The 16,541-nt window shown below is 33.2% G+C and overlaps 1 protein-coding gene across 2 annotated transcripts in view; it reads left to right on the forward strand.

Annotated features, from left to right (window-relative positions):
- The window catches only part of LOC137656839 (integrin alpha-PS3-like), a 114,799-nt gene that overhangs the window by 3,477 nt on the left and 94,781 nt on the right, over window positions 1-16,541 (forward strand). For both annotated transcript variants that reach the window (XM_068391171.1, XM_068391173.1), the window contains exons 2-3: window positions 14,771-15,043; window positions 15,551-15,684. In XM_068391171.1, coding sequence (XP_068247272.1) covers window positions 14,805-15,043; window positions 15,551-15,684 — 373 coding nt within the window. In that variant the 5' untranslated portion in view covers window positions 14,771-14,804. The remainder of the gene's footprint in view (window positions 1-14,770; window positions 15,044-15,550; window positions 15,685-16,541) is intronic.

A 16,541-nucleotide genomic window follows, 5' to 3' on the forward strand; every position in this document is an offset into this window, starting at 1 on the left:
TCACTTGCTTTGGAATGGACTATCAATTCTATGACATTGTGGTCTGAAATTCCCGTGTTATACACTATTATTTCTTTAACATAATTCACCTCATTCACAAATACTAGATCTAGGACATTTTCCTTTCTTGTTAGAATGTGGTTTATTTGTTGCATATTATGTTCTAATAGCATATCTTGAAGCTTTTCAAATTGCCTCTTATCTTCTGCGCTACTATTACTCTCTTTTTTATATGTATACATACAACCACTTTCTTCTATCCGTTCTTTCCAATCCACGAAAGGAAAGTTAAAATCTCCGGATATGAGTATATTCCAGTCTTTATGGTTTCTACATATATCATCTATTTTTTCTATTATTATGTCAAACTCCTTAGTATTTGGGGGTCTGTAAACTACAATATTCACAAGTTTTTCAAATTCAAATTCTACCGCAATCAATTCACATTCTGTGTTGCTGTGTTTTTCATAGACTTTTCCTTGATTTATGTCTCTTCCATATATTGCGGCTCCCCCTTGATTCCTATTTTTTGTGTCTGATCTATAAGTTTGGAAACCCTTTATCTGGTCATCACTGCCAGTCTCTTAGGAATACCATGTTTCACTTATATTTAATATATCTATTTTTTCAATTTGGGTTAGTTCTTCTAAGAACTCTATTTTCCTTTTAGAGTTACTCGTGACTAAACCCTGTGCATTCATCACTATTATGGTTTGTGTTTCATTCCCATTATTTAATATTGGTAATAATATGGATTCTCCCATGCTTCCTTCCTGTTCTGATATAATGTTCTTTTCTTCATTTCCTGGAATTCTGCCATTAAAAAATCCAACTTTTCTATTATATTTGCTCTTTCACCTTCATATTTATTTTTGTGTGTATACCTGCATTTATCCCCATATCTGCACCAACCCCTGGCATTATAGATGCATTCTTTGTAGTTGGGCTCTAAATGTGCATATTTGGCTTGAAAGGCCTCATATCTTGGGGCTTTTGTTTCATAGCGCGGTATATCACGGCCTGCTTTTTTGTTTCTTTTTTGTTTCATTTTTGTTTTCATTTTTCTTTTCAGTTTGCTGAGTTTTCTTACTTTCATTCATGGTTGCAGGATGCATATATCGACATTTTTTGTTGAAACTGCATCCTTTTCCTTCTTTTAGGTTTTGCATATTTTTGGATGGGGATCTCTGCATTCCTCTGCATATCCGTCTAAATACGCACATTTACCATATATTTCATAATTATGGCATATCTTTGGATGCTTGTAGTAGCATCTTTCGCCAAATTTGCAATTCCCTCTTTTCAGAAAATTGCAGACTATATCTTTCTTTTCTTTTTTTTCTTGTTCTTGCTCTTCCCTAAAAGTATGCAGGTCCGGGAAGAGTCTCTTGGGTCTATTATTTGTTTCCATCTGATAATTTATTTCTTCATAACTATGTTGTTGGATGGCATCATAAGGTATATCAATGATTTCCTCTGCATCCTTACACATATCCTGTTCATTTTTCTCTTCTTCTTCTTTTTCTTCTTCTTCTTCTGCTTCTTCTTCTTCCTCTTCTTTATCTTCAACTATTTGCAGATTTAGTCTCGACTTTATTATATTTTCTATCCAGACTAAGCATGTTGAGCAGAATACCTTTGTCTTTATTTTTTATTTTTTGCTGTATTTCAGCACATGTAAGGTGTGTTGGAACATGGCAGGCATCACATTTTCTAATCAATTGTTGAGGATTATTAATGGAATACCATATCTTACATGTATTACACCATTTTGACATTCTTTTTCCCAATGCATCAATCAGCATATTCACCATATTGGACTTCTTATTGTTCTTTGATGGAATGTGTTGATTGATGTAAACTTTCTTTATAAGTCTTTTTATCACTTGGATCTTCTTTGGAATTTCTTCTATTATCTTGCTGATGCTTTCCGCAGATTTGCTCCAGTTTATAGGATCGTATTGTTTCAATATGTCTGCGAATATTTTTCCGTCACATTGGTTGGAGTTACTAGTGACCTCTGTTATCAGACGGTTAAGCTCTTGTTTCGTCAACTCATGGAATTTACTTTTGCCGAGTCCAGCGATGTCTCTCCAAGTCTTGCCTGTATTGTACATAGCCATCTTGATTAGATTTTTAGTAATTCACAAGATAACTATTCTATGCCGACGTTTTATCCCACTTTTCTGACCTCAAACTAATCACCGATTATTCACAAAAACTTGTAGCTATATTGCACACGATAGCCTTTAGTTATCCGCGTTAAATCAGGATATTTTTAGGGTCGCACAAGTGTATTCACTCACCGGCACACTGATACAACTCGAGAGAGATATGTCATATATAAATTATAAAAAGACTCATGTCAGCCTGGTCAACATGGGAAAAAAAAAAAAAAAAAAACATTCCTAGGTACAAGATGGGAAGGTCTGATAATTTCTTAATGCAAAGGATGGTCAGAATTATGAAATCTCTTATGCGACAAGCATAAAGAACTAACTGAAAGATATTAACCTACAAGAGATTATTATCAAGATCAGGGATGTTATATCTACAAGACCACAAATGTTTCTCCAACAAATTAAGATGAGAGTCAGCAGCTGAAGACTAGACAAGAGATCAATACTCAAAACATTTAAGAATGAAAGAATTAGAATATATCTCAATAATATATACTGAGATATATATAAATAATATATATATATATATATATATATATATATATATGTATGTATGTATGTATGTATGTATGTATGTGTGTGTTTGCTTGTATATGTGTATATATATAAATATATATATATATATATATATATATATATATATATATATATATATATATATATACAGTATATATATACATACATATATATAGATATATATATATATATATATATATATATATATATATATATATATATATCTACATACTGTATATATGAGTGTGTGTTAGTATGTATGTACACACTTATATATATATATATATATATATATATATATATATATATATATATATATATTTTGTATATATATACAGTATATACATATATAAATATATATATATATATATATATTATGTATATATATATATATATATATATATATATATAATTAAAGCTTCAAAAGCATCAAAACTATATAACACATCGACCAAGCCCTAAAAATTACCCTGATAATCTTAATATTCTGTCGCAATGAACGTGACCAAACTCCCCCGTATATTTAAAATGTCAGTGGCGTCACTATCTTCAGGATTTCCTTCACTTTGTGTTCTGTAACACACTGCGATTGGCAGCACTCTCTACGAAAGGTGATAACGATGTAACTGTTAACTACAAGAGGTGTGATTATCGCTGCTATTATGATTATTCTAATCATTATAACTAAGATTGGAGTAAGTTATACTATTACTCCTCTTGAAAATCTTCCAATAACTTTGAAGGATTTAAAGGCAGCTCATGAATAGCAGAGACAAGGGACAGTGGCACTGCCCTATCGAGCAGGGTAATGCCCCAAAGACTGACCATATATACATATGATCAGCGGCCAAACCCACTCTCCACCCAAGCTAGGACCAAGGAGGCCAGGCAATGGCTGCTGATGACTCAGCGGATAGACCTGTAGGCTCTCCCAAACACCCCATCCTTAGCTCACAAAGAGGGTGAGGTTGCAGCGACCAAAGAAACTAACAAGTTTGAGCGGGACTCGAACCACAATCTTGCGTTCACCAGTCAGGAACGTTACCACATCGGCCACCAGAATTTACAAGTCTGATTGTTAAAAAAAAAAAAAAAAAAAAAAAAAAAGGTGAAAGCAGATCTGTGACAGGAAACGAAAGGTCCAATGAGCCACTTGTCACGCACTACAGCAAGCAAAAATAAATGTCAACTATTCTATGAAAAATCACTAAATGAGTCCTTTCAATGTTCCTCGAAATATTTTCTATCAAATAGCTACACTGTGATCGTTTCTTCAAGTACTGCAAATAACAATTAAGCTAAAACTTGTTTTTATTACCATTAGGATAAACTACCATATCAATAGATAACAGCGGGTAATTATTATCAATAGCAAATATAGCAGTAACAACATAGAAGCGCTTTGTAATCAACATGTTAATAGGAAAGGAGTATAAAAAAAAATTAAAACAACGCACTGCTGTTCCAACACTACTACTACTACTACTACAATAATAATAATAATAATAATAATAATAATAATAATAATAATATTCCATCAATATAGAACAGAATGATATCAAGCGAATCTGCTGCAGCCTTTTCAACCATCAATAATGAATTGTCTCTGTACATATCTTTACCTGTTTTTTTTTTCTTTTTTCTTGCCTCTCAACTAACGTTCCCCAACTCCCTTACATAAGTCCGCCTTACCCTCTCTCAACTTCAATAGCATTTCACCCCCCCCCCCCCGCCCCCAACCAAAAAAAAATAAAAATAAAAGATTCCTTGACCATTTCTTTTTTTTTTCTTTTTTTACGAAGAGGCATACGGACATCAAATTCAACGCCCTTATCCACACGAGCTTTGAATAAATATAGCAGTAAATAAGGGAGCCATTATTAGAGTCTTAAGGGGCCCATACACGTTCAAAAAAAGCGTCAAAATTTTGCAGCAAAATCTTGATATACAACTTTGATGCAAAATTTGAGTGTGTGTAGGACGTTTTGATGTCAAAAAATATTTGAAGCAAAATTTTGATTGATCAAATCCGGTTGATATTTTTTGACGAGTCGTCAAATTTTTGATGCGTGTGTGGGCTCCTCTCAAAATTTTGATCAAACTTTTTAGTCTTTTGACAATTTCCGACGTTTACCAGGAGGTTTATCAGAGCCCAATGCCAACACTAGTGCTATGGCCACTGATGCATCCATGTCGAAGATTTTGACGATACTGAATTTTGATGGGAAAAACGCCTAAACATGTGTGTGCAATTATGCATCAAATTTTGTATCAAAGTTACACGTCAAAATTTTGATGCAAAATTTTGACGCTTTTTTTTTTTTTGAACGTGTATTTTAGGCTTATAGCCTTAAAAGAAGAGTACAGTATAGAGTCTCTTCTAGAAAGAGAGAAGTACTTAGAAAGATGATCAGTTCTGGCTGAAATATTACCTTTAGATCAGACGAAAGGTTAAAGATGTTTAGTTTCAGTTCCAGTTTCATAAGAATGGATGCTCACTAGAACGTCAGCCGGACAAACCCAACCGCCAACTATGGTGCCCAACCACAGCAGTGGCCTCCCTAGTCAACAGCTTAAACTCACGGTCCCTGGCAAGATCGATCTGCTGCTATGCGAATGCTAGGCGAACACGTTACCACTGTACTAGCCAGGAGGCAAGTCGGTGCAATTATCTAGTTATCAAAAAGATTTAATTACTGATAATTACTCGGGACCACTTGTGAGCACTTGATCGCACTGAATTGTCTCTATACATATTGTTTACTTATTTCCTGGTTTCCTTTCCTCACTGGGCTATTTTTCCCTGCTGGAACTCTTGCTTTTCCAACTAGGGTTGTAGCTTGGCTTGCAATAATAATAATAATAATAATAATAATAATAATAATAATAATACCAGACACTGAGATATAGGGAGATATTTCCAAAACTCAGATTAAATAAAAATAGATGGAACAACTTGCAAATGAGTTAGGTGGGGCATACTAACTACCTATTCATTCCAGTTTCTTTACTTTTTTATATTTGTGCTTGATCGTGGGTATGTGTAACCCGTTTTGGATATGTTTGCGAGTTCTATTTTTTAATCTATTGAAATATTCATTTAAACGATAAGAGTTTTTCGAAAAGGTGTAGGGATCGAGATGTTATCAGAAAAAGAGACAATATTTACTCTCACGCTCATTAAATAATAATAATAATAATAATAATAATAATAGTAGTAGTAGTAGTAGTAGTAGAAGTAGTAGTAGTAGTAGTAGTAGTAGTAGCGAAACCAATAGAATCATGGAAAAACTGACGAAAGGACGAGAAAAGCTAAAGGAATAAAGAGGAATATAGCGAACACCTATTTTTGAAATCTTCCCAAAAATGACTCAAAAGCGAAAAGTAAATAAAAGTAAAGAAATAAAGCCCAAAAGGATACGTTAAACTTTATAATGAAGATCTTCTTCTACTCTTAACAAAATCCACACAAAGACTCTTGTAATATTGCCCCACAGGAAGTGATGTAACGACACATAAAACATTTCTAGTGAATACCCGATATCCCAAAACTCTCCTTTCTTCGGAGAATCGGACCTGTGGTTAAGACTTGGCATTTACAGAAGTCAGTCACGATAGGGATTTAATAACAAACTACAGTACTACATTGAATCCTTCTCTCTGGTTACGGTTCATTTTCCCTTTTGTCTACACATACACAGAATAGTCTGGCTTATACTTTACATATTCTCCTCTGTCCTCATACACCTGAAAACACTGAGATCACCAAACAATTCTTCTTCACCCAAGGGGGTTAACTACTGCACTGTAATTGTTCAGTGGCTACTTTCCTCTTGGTAAGGGTAGAAGAGACTCTTTAGCTATGGTAAGCAGATCTTCTAGAAGGACACTCCAAAATCAAACCATTGTTCTCTAAATCTTGGGTAGTGCCATAACCTCTGTACCATGGTCTTCCACTGTCTTAGGTTAGAGTTCTCTTGCTTGAGGGCACACTATTCTATCTTATTTCTCTTCCTCTTCTTTTCTTAAATCTTTTTATAGTTTATATAGGAAATATTTATTTTAATGTCACTGTTTTTAAATTATTTTATTTTTCCTTGTTTCCTTTCCTCACTGGGCCATTTTTCCTGTTGGACTCCCCCGGCCTTCTAGCATTCCTCTTTTCCAACGAGGGTTATATTATAGCTTAGCAAGTAATAATAATAATAATAATAATAATAATAATGTCCGTCCCCCGTCAAAATATACCCTTTCTACTTTTCCTAATCACAATCAGCTGGTTCGGCAATTTGTGGGGGATTGTGGTTTCCGAGTGTACCTATCGGGCTATGCCCCTCTTACCAGGGTATGACTACTCCCTCCCACTACCTACCGGTGGACGGGGAGAGACCGTTTGGCAATGACGCTCAGGGTGATGGGAAATATATATATATATATATATATATATATATATATATATATATATATATATATAATATATATATATATATATATATATAAAGGGGAGGATTCTTCTACTTATTACTCCGTCCCCAACAAGGTGGGTATTGTTTTCGGTAGATTTCCTTGCCTTTGTCTGTATTTGTTTCTTTGTTAGTTATGTTACGGAAAACTACTGGATCGATTTACTTTAAATTTTCAGCTGATATGCACTGTGGCACAAAATAGACTCCACTAATACTTCGACTTCAGGGGTCAAGGTCAAGGTCACAGTGAGCAGAAAGTTAAAAGTCGAATTATGACTAGAACTCCGTCAAATATCTGGTTTACTACAAAATAAAAAAAAAAAAAATCTTCGGTAATATTTCGATATCGTCCCACCCAGCCATTACCACTTAGGAACTTGATGTTATTCTTTTTTCCCGACCAAAGCGAGGGCACGTCGGAGCAAAAACCATTAAGGACTCTATCGATAAATTACCGAAATCTAATGGCTTTTGCTCTACCGTGCGCTCACTTCGCTCGCGTAAAAAGAGAAACACCAAGCTCCTATGTAGCCTTGGTAAGCGGTCATGGCTGGGTGGGACTCTATCGAAATATTACCAAATCTACATTACCCGGTTCCCTTTGAGAGGTGGGCGACGGGGATTTTTTTTTTTCTTTTAGATTTATTTGTTTATTTCTTTGTTATCAAATTTACCGAAAAACTACTTTACCAATTTGTTTGAAATTTAGACCTCATAGGATCGAGGTTAAGGTCACAGTGGCCATAAATGACAGAATAGAATTTTTAATATAATTCCGTCAAATATTATGAAATTTTCTTGAAACCAAGACCAAAATCTTCATTTTCCGATGCCGAAAATATACTTCTAAATATCAAAATAGTGATAATGCAGAGTTTTGAAAATTAATAGAGTCAATGTTTAAAGGGGTATAATTTTGAGAGGGGCATAACTCTCAAACGAGGACAGTTAAACACACGCTGTTAATATTATTGACGACCTTTGACCTGCTGTGACCTTGAAAGGTCAAATTCAACACCACCTGATTACATCAAGTTCAGATTCACACTCGTTTACTATTATTGGCTCATTCTGCAACTCTACAATAACAATTAGAGCAATGTTAATACTAATGACAGATATAAAACCACATACGGGATTTAAATTGACACCCTGACCTTCGACCTTTTGCGACCTTGAAAGGTCAAATCCAACACCATCTGATTACATCAAGTTCAGATTCACACTCGTTTACTATCATTGACGGATTCTACAACTCTACAAAAAACTTTTAGAGCAATGGTACACTCGGGCACACTATTCTATCTTATTTCTCTTCCTATTTCTTCTTAAGTTTTAATAGTTTATACATAGAAGATCTATTTTAATGTTGTTATTGTTCTTGAAATATTTTATTCTAATTGTTCATCACTTTCTCTTGTATCTATTCATTTCCTTTTTTCCTTCCCTCACTGGGCTATTTTTCCCAGTTGGAGCCCTTGGGATTATAGCATCCTGCTTTTCCACCTAGTGTTGTAGCTTAGCTAATAATAATAATAATAATAATAATAATAATAATAATAATAATAATAATAATAATGGTAGAGTTTTCGTGAAGTTTCAGGTGTGTCTGACTAAGGCTTGTTTTCATAATCATCATTATTACATTATAATCATCATCAATGAGATGTAACTGATACGTTGGCCATATTACTTTGCATATTCTCCGGACTTTGACCTACGAATAATTTCGAAAACTGTGTGTGTGAGAGAGAGAGAGAGAGAGAGAGAGAGAGAGAGAGAGAGAGAGAGAGAGAGAGAGAGAGAGAGAGAGAGAGAGAGAGAGAGAGGGCCAACTGGGATAGAAATAAGAGAGGTCCAACTGTGAGAGAGAGAGAGAGAGAGAGAGAGAGAGAGAGAGAGAGAGAGAGAGAGAGAGAGAGGGCCAACTGGGATAGAAATAAGAGAGGTCCAACTGAGAGAGAGAGAGAGAGAGAGAGAGAGAGAGAGAGAGAGAGAGAGAGAGAGAGAGAGAGAGAGGGCCAACTGGGATAGAAATAAGAGAGGTCCAACTGAGAGAGAGAGAGAGAGAGAGAGAGAGAGAGAGAGAGAGAGAGAGAGGGGGCAAACTGGGATAGAAATAAGAGAGAGAGAGAGAGAGAGAGAGAGAGAGAGAGAGAGAGAGAGAGAGAGAGAGAGAGGGGGGGGGCAAACTGGGATAGAAATAAGAGAGGTCCAACTGAGAGAGAGAGAGAGAGAGAGAGAGAGAGAGAGAGACCCAATCGGGGCATGAAGAGAGATTGAGTCCAATTGGGGTATAAATAAGAAAAAGAGTTCAACCTATATATACTTTACATAAAAAAAATTCTTTTTTTTTTTCTTTTTTTGCTAACATATCTTGTGCAGTTATGACCCTGGTCCTGCAAATCGCCCTCAGGCCAAAACTCGCTTTGATATTGTCATAACTTTAACCTATACAATACCTTTACATGTTTTAGATGCTTCACAGTTTCCTTCTGATTAAATCTTCTCTATCTCAAGAAGATATATTGAGTAATGCAGAATTAAATACTTTTAATAGTGTTGTTCATAAGGAGAAAACATTGGTAAGTAATAAATAAAAAAAACCTTGAGATTTACCTTTCTACTGTAGGTCTGCAGGAATCTGAAAAGTTACCTGTGAAATTGAGAATAATAAAATCAGTACTTAAAATTAAGTCAATATAATGAATCAAAATATTTAATGTAAAAAGCAAAATCAAGAAATATAGGAAAAAGTGAAAATAGTGAAAATATTATTATAATAAAATTAATACTTAACATTGAGCCAATATAATGAATTCTAAAACATTTAATGTAAAAAGTAAAATAAAAAAATATAAGAAAAATAGTGAAAATATTATTATAATAAAATCAATACTTCAAATTAAGTCAATATAATGAATAATAAAATATTTAATGTAAAAAGTAAAACCAAGAAATATAAGAAAAATAGTTAAAATATCTTAATAAAATCAATACTTTAAATCAAGCAAATATAATGAAATATAAGAAAAATTGTGAAAATATTATTCAATAATTGAAGGAACTGTTTAAAAATCATAAAATATTTGATGTAAAATTAAGAAATAGGATAAAAATAGTTAAAATATTATAAAATAATTGAAGGAACTGTTTAAAAAGCACTCGCAAACAAAAAGGAATTCAAACCCAAATATGTTTAAAAATCAAAAGCACTATGACTGGCACAGCCCAAGATTTGTAGACTACCTCAAGATGACAATTAGATTAGTATTTATGAATTACAAAATTTATTCGTGTAAATATATTGTGATGTATGATGTACATACAATATTAAATTGTAAAAATTGAAAATATTTATTTTCTTAAAAAAAAAAAAAATTGGGCCAAACCATATACTGTCTGTACGCAAACCCACACACAGTATATCAAGTATAGTATATAAACACCTTACAACAATTCATTGTCATGGAGGCAAGAATTATATTTGGAAAACACATTGTAATTTCCTCCCTCTACTTTTTAATAGGTTGATCAGAAATTCTCTACTTTTTAATAGGTTGATCAGAAATTCTCTACTTTTTAATAGGTTGACCAGAAATTCTCTACTTTTTAATAGGTTGATCAGAAATTATCTACTTTTTAATAGGTTGACCAGAAATCCTCTACTTTTTAATAGGTTGACCAGAAATTCTCTACTTTTTAATGGGTTGACCAGAAATTCTCTACTTTTTGATAGGTTGACCAGAAATCCTCTACTTTTTAATAGGTTGATCAGAAATTCTCTACTTTTTAATAGGTTGATCAGAAATTCTCTACTTTTTAATAGGTTGACCAGAAATCCTCTACTTTTTAATAGGTTGACCAGAAATTCTCTACTTTTTAATGGGTTGACCAGAAATTCTCTACTTTTTAATAGGTTGACCAGAAATCCTCTACTTTTTAATAGGTTGATCAGAAATTCTCTACTTTTTAATAGGTTGATCAGAAATTCTCTACTTTTTAATAGGTTGATCAGAAATTCTCTACTTTTTAATAGGTTGATCAGAAATTATCTACTTTTTAATAGGTTGACCAGAAATCCTCTACTTTTTAATAGGTTGATCAGAAATTCTCTACATTTTAATAGGTTGATCAGAAATTATCTACTTTTTAATAGGTTGACCAGAAATCCTCTACTTTTTAATAGGTTGACCAGAAATTCTCTACTTTTTAATGGGTTGACCAGAAATTCTCTACTTTTTAATAGGTTGACCAGAAATTCTCTACTTTTTAATAGGTTGATCAGAAATTCTCTACTTTTTAATAGGTTGATCAGAAATTATCTACTTTTTAATAGGTTGACCAGAAATCCTCTACTTTTTAATAGGTTGATCAGAAATTATCTACTTTTTAATAGGTTGACCAGAAATTCTCTACTTTTTAATAGGTTGATCAGAAATTCTCTACTTTTTAATAGGTTGATCAGAAATTATCTACTTTTTAATAGGTTGACCAGAAATCCTCTACTTTTTAATAGGTTGACCAGAAATTCTCTACTTTTTAAAAGGTTGACCAGAAATTCTCTACTTTTTAATAGGTTGACCAGAAATCCTCTACTTTTTAATAGGTTGATCAGAAATTCTCTACTTTTTAATAGGTTGATCAGAAATTCTCTACTTTTTAATAGGTTGATCAGAAATTCTCTACTTTTTAATAGGTTGATCAGAAATTATCTACTTTTTAATAGGTTGACCAGAAATCCTCTACTTTTTAATAGGTTGATCAGAAATTCTCTACTTTTTAATAGGTTGATCAGAAATTATCTACTTTTTAATAGGTTGACCAGAAATCCTCTACTTTTTAATAGGTTGACCAGAAATTCTCTACTTTTTAATGGGTTGACCAGAAATTCTCTACTTTTTAATAGGTTGACCAGAAATCCTCTACTTTTTAATAGGTTGATCAGAAATTCTCTACTTTTTAATAGGTTGATCAGAAATTCTCTACTTTTTAATAGGTTGATCAGAAATTCTCTACTTTTTAATAGGTTAATCAGAAATTATCTACTTTTTAATAGGTTGACCAGAAATCCTCTACTTTTTAATAGGTTGACCAGAAATTCTCTACTTTTTAATGGGTTGACCAGAAATTCTCTACTTTTTAATAGGTTGACCAGAAATTATCTACTTTTTAATAGATTGACAAGAAATCCTCTACTTTTTAATAGGTTGATCAGAAATTCTCTACTTTTTAATAGGTTGATCAGAAATTCTCTACTTTTTAATAGGTTGATCAGAAATTCTCTACTTTTTAATAGGTTGATCAGAAATTATCTACTTTTTAATAGGTTGACCAGAAATCCTCTACTTTTTAATAGGTTGACCAGAACTTCTCTACTTTTTAATGGGTTGACCAGAAATTCTCTACTTTTTAATAGGTTGACCAGAAATTATCTACTTTTTAATAGGTCGACCAGAAATTCTCTACTTTTTAATAGATTGATCAGAAATTATCTACTTTTTAATAGATTGATCAGAAATTCTCTACTTTTTAATAGATTGATCAGAAATTCTCTACTTTTTAATAGGTTGACCAGAAATTATTTACTTTTTAATAGGTCGACCAGAAATTCTCTACTTTTTAATAGATTGATCAGAAATTATCTACTTTTTAATATATTGATCAGAAATTCTCTACTTTTTAATAGATTGACCAGAAATTCTCTACTTTTTAATAGATTGATCAGAAATTCTCTACTTTTTAATAGGTTGACCAGAAATTCTCTACTTTTTAATAGGTTGATCAGAAATTATCTACTTTTTAATAGGTTGATCAGAAATTCTCTACTTTTTCATAGGTTGACCAGAAATTCTCTACTTTTTCATAGGTTGACCAGAAATTCTCTACTTTTTAATAGGTTGATCAGAAATTCTCTACTTTTTAATAGGTTGATCAGAAATTCTCTACTTTTTAATAGGTTGATCAGAAATTCTCTACTTTTTAAAAGGTTGATCAGAAATTATCTACTTTTTAATAGGTTGACCAGAAATCCTCTACTTTTTAATAGGTTGACCAGAAATTCTCTACTTTTTAATAGGTTGATCAGAAATTCTCTACTTTTTAATAGGTTGATCAGAAATTCTCTACTTTTTAATAGGTTTATCAGAAATTCTCTACTTTTTCATAGGTTGACCAGAAATTCTCTACTTTTTCATAGGTTGACCAGAAATTCTCTACTTTTTAATAGGTTGATCAGAAATTCTCTACTTTTTAATAGGTTGATCAGAAATTCTCTACTTTTTAATAGGTTGATCAGAAATTCTCTACTTTTTAATAGGTTGATCAGAAATTATCTACTTTTTAATAGGTTGACCAGAAATCCTCTACTTTTTAATAGGTTGACCAGAAATTCTCTACTTTTTAATGGGTTGACCAGAAATTCTCTACTTTTTAATAGGTTGACCAGAAATTATCTACTTTTTAATAGGTCGACCAGAAATTCTCTACTTTTTAATAGATTGATCAGAAATTATCTACTTTTTAATAGGTTGACCAGAAATTCTCTACTTTTTAATAGATTGATCAGAAATTCTCTACTTTTTAATAGGTTGACCAGAAATTCTCTACTTTTTAATAGGTTGATCAGAAATTATCTACTTTTTAATAGGTTGATCAGAAATTCTCTACATTTCATAGGTTGACCAGAAATTCTCTATTTTTTCATAAGTTGACCAGAAATTCTCTACTTTTTAATAGGTTGATCAGAAATTCTCTACTTTTTAATAGGTTGATCAGAAATTCTCTACTTTTTAAAAGGTTGATCAGAAATTATCTACTTTTTAATAGGTTGACCAGAAATTCTCTACTTTTTAATAGGTTGACCAGAAATTCTCTACTTTTCAATAGGTTGACCAGAAATTCTCTACTTTTTAATAGGTTGACCAGAAATTCTCTACTTTTCAATAGGTTGACCAGAAATTCTCTACTTTTTAATAGATTGACCAGAAATTCTCTACTTTATAATAGGTTGACCAGAAATTCTCTACTTTTTAATTGGTTGACCAGAAATTCGCTACTTTATACTACGTTGACCAGAAATTCTCTACTTTTTAATAGGTTGATCAGAAATTATCTACTTTTTAATAGGTTGACCAGAAATTCTCTATTTTTTAATAGGTTGACCAGAAATTCTCTACTTTTTACTAGGTTGACCAGAAATTCTCTACTTTTTACTAGATTGACCAGAAATTCTCTACTTTTTAATTGGTTGACCAGAAATTCTCTACTTTTTATTAGGTTGACCAGAAATTCTCTACTTTTTAATAGTTTGACCAGAAATTCTCTACTTTTCAATAGGTTGATCAGAAATTCTCTACTTTTTACTAGGTTGACCAGAAATTCTCTACTTTTTAATAGGTTGACCAGAAATTCTCTACTTTTTACTAGGTTGACCAGAAATTCTCTACTTTTTACTAGATTGACCAGAAATTCTCTACTTTTTAATTGGTTGACCAGAAATTCTCTACTTTTTAATAGGTTGACCAGAAATTCTCTACTTTTTAATAGGTTGACCAGAAATTCTCTTCTTTTTAATTGGTTGACCAGAAACTCTCTACTTTTTACTAGGTTGAACAGAAACTCTCGACGCCGCACCGGGCAGATGCAACTCCGGTCCGGCATGCCCCGATCGCAGGTCCACTCCCGTTCGCCGCTGCGGTTTACGGCGGCCTGGTTCATTGTCTGGCTGAGCGCTTCTATCTCAACTCAGGCCTTCAATCTGGAACCAGAATCCGCCCAGATATTCTCCTACCCGACGGCTGGACAGTTGAATTCAGGTCGGGAGTCGTACTTCGGATTCTCAATAGCCCTGCAGAAAAATGGTTTGGACAATTCTAATTGGTAAGTGAACACCAAATAGAGAGGTGGGTCTGTTCAAATACTTTTCTCTGCAAGTAACTATCCCTGTAAGATGGTATTTCCAAGGCAAGGAAAAGCTTAAATATTTCACATTGCATATCCTTGGAAAACAATAAATTTTTGCTTTATTCCAAAAACTCTCGTTTTACTACTATCTTTTTTCTTCAGACACACTATATCTATCAAAAGGACCACTCTACCTTTTACTCGATTTTATTACACAAGAAATTAAAACTAAAAAAAGAATAAAAACTATAGTCAATTCTTTTTAACGACGCAGATTTACACCGACTAGCAGAGGTGCCCTTTCAGCTCGGAAAAGTTTCCTAATAGCTGATTGGTTGGACAAGATCATTCTAACCAATCAGATAGCAGGAAACTATTCCGAGCTAAAAGGGCACGGCTGCGAGTCTGCAAATCTGCCACCCTATTGTATTTTTTCAGAGATCCATTTATTTATTCTTTTCTATCTTTTTTTATGACATTCAGGCTGATCGTAGGAGCACCAAGGGCTAACTCGAGCAGGTACAGCTCATCTCAGATCAGAGAACCCGGCGCCATCTTCAAATGCGACCTGCAAAGAGACAAGAGCCCGTGTCAAGAACTCCGTATTGATAGGACAGGTAAGGGATCGTTATAATCTATATGATTTTTATCTCTAAATCCTTTAAATATCTTGATGATGCTGCTATGTTATGTTCACATTTAAGACCGGTTTACATATGAACTAGAACGGACACTCGGTAGAGCGCATACCTTTCCCTATATCATGTTGGATATTACAAGATAGGCAATTAAATTATACACATTTTGGCACTAGTTTCGTGCAAATCGGATAAATATTGACCACTGTAGGGCAGAGACGATTTTTACCTTTTCGTGATATTGATCCTTGACCAAATCACTACTAAAATCTAATCAAAATATCCTTATTATGCAAGCACATCGGATAACAAATGGCTGCATAATGACAAAACCTGCCCTTTTAGCAAGTTCATTGGCCCCGCTGACCTTTGAACCTCAACCGCTAACAATGGTAATGACGTCACTATTCATGTTGTATATCTCAAGATAGACAATTGAATTATGCACATTATGGTACAAGTTTCAAGGAAATCGGATGGAAATTGAACACGATAGAGCAAAAAGACGTTTTTGACCTTTTCGTGGCCTTAATCTTGACCTTTGACGCAATCATGTTGTATATCAAATGATACACAATTGAATTATGCACTAGTTGCATGCAAACAGGATAGAAATTGACCACAATATAGAAAAAAGACGCTTTTTTACCTTTTCGTTACCTTGGCCTTTGACCCGATCACTCCTAAAATCTATTCAAATTGTCCAGTTATCCCACCAAATTTCATGAGATTCGGTCAAATAGTCAACCCTACAACCCTAGTTGGAAAATCAGAAAGCTATAAGCTTGAGGGTTCCAACAGGGAAAATAGCCCAGTGAGGAAAGGAAATAAGGAAC

The sequence above is a fragment of the Palaemon carinicauda genome, chromosome 17, assembly GCF_036898095.1.
Source record: "Palaemon carinicauda isolate YSFRI2023 chromosome 17, ASM3689809v2, whole genome shotgun sequence".
NCBI classification, from domain to species: Eukaryota; Metazoa; Arthropoda; class Malacostraca; order Decapoda; family Palaemonidae; genus Palaemon; species Palaemon carinicauda.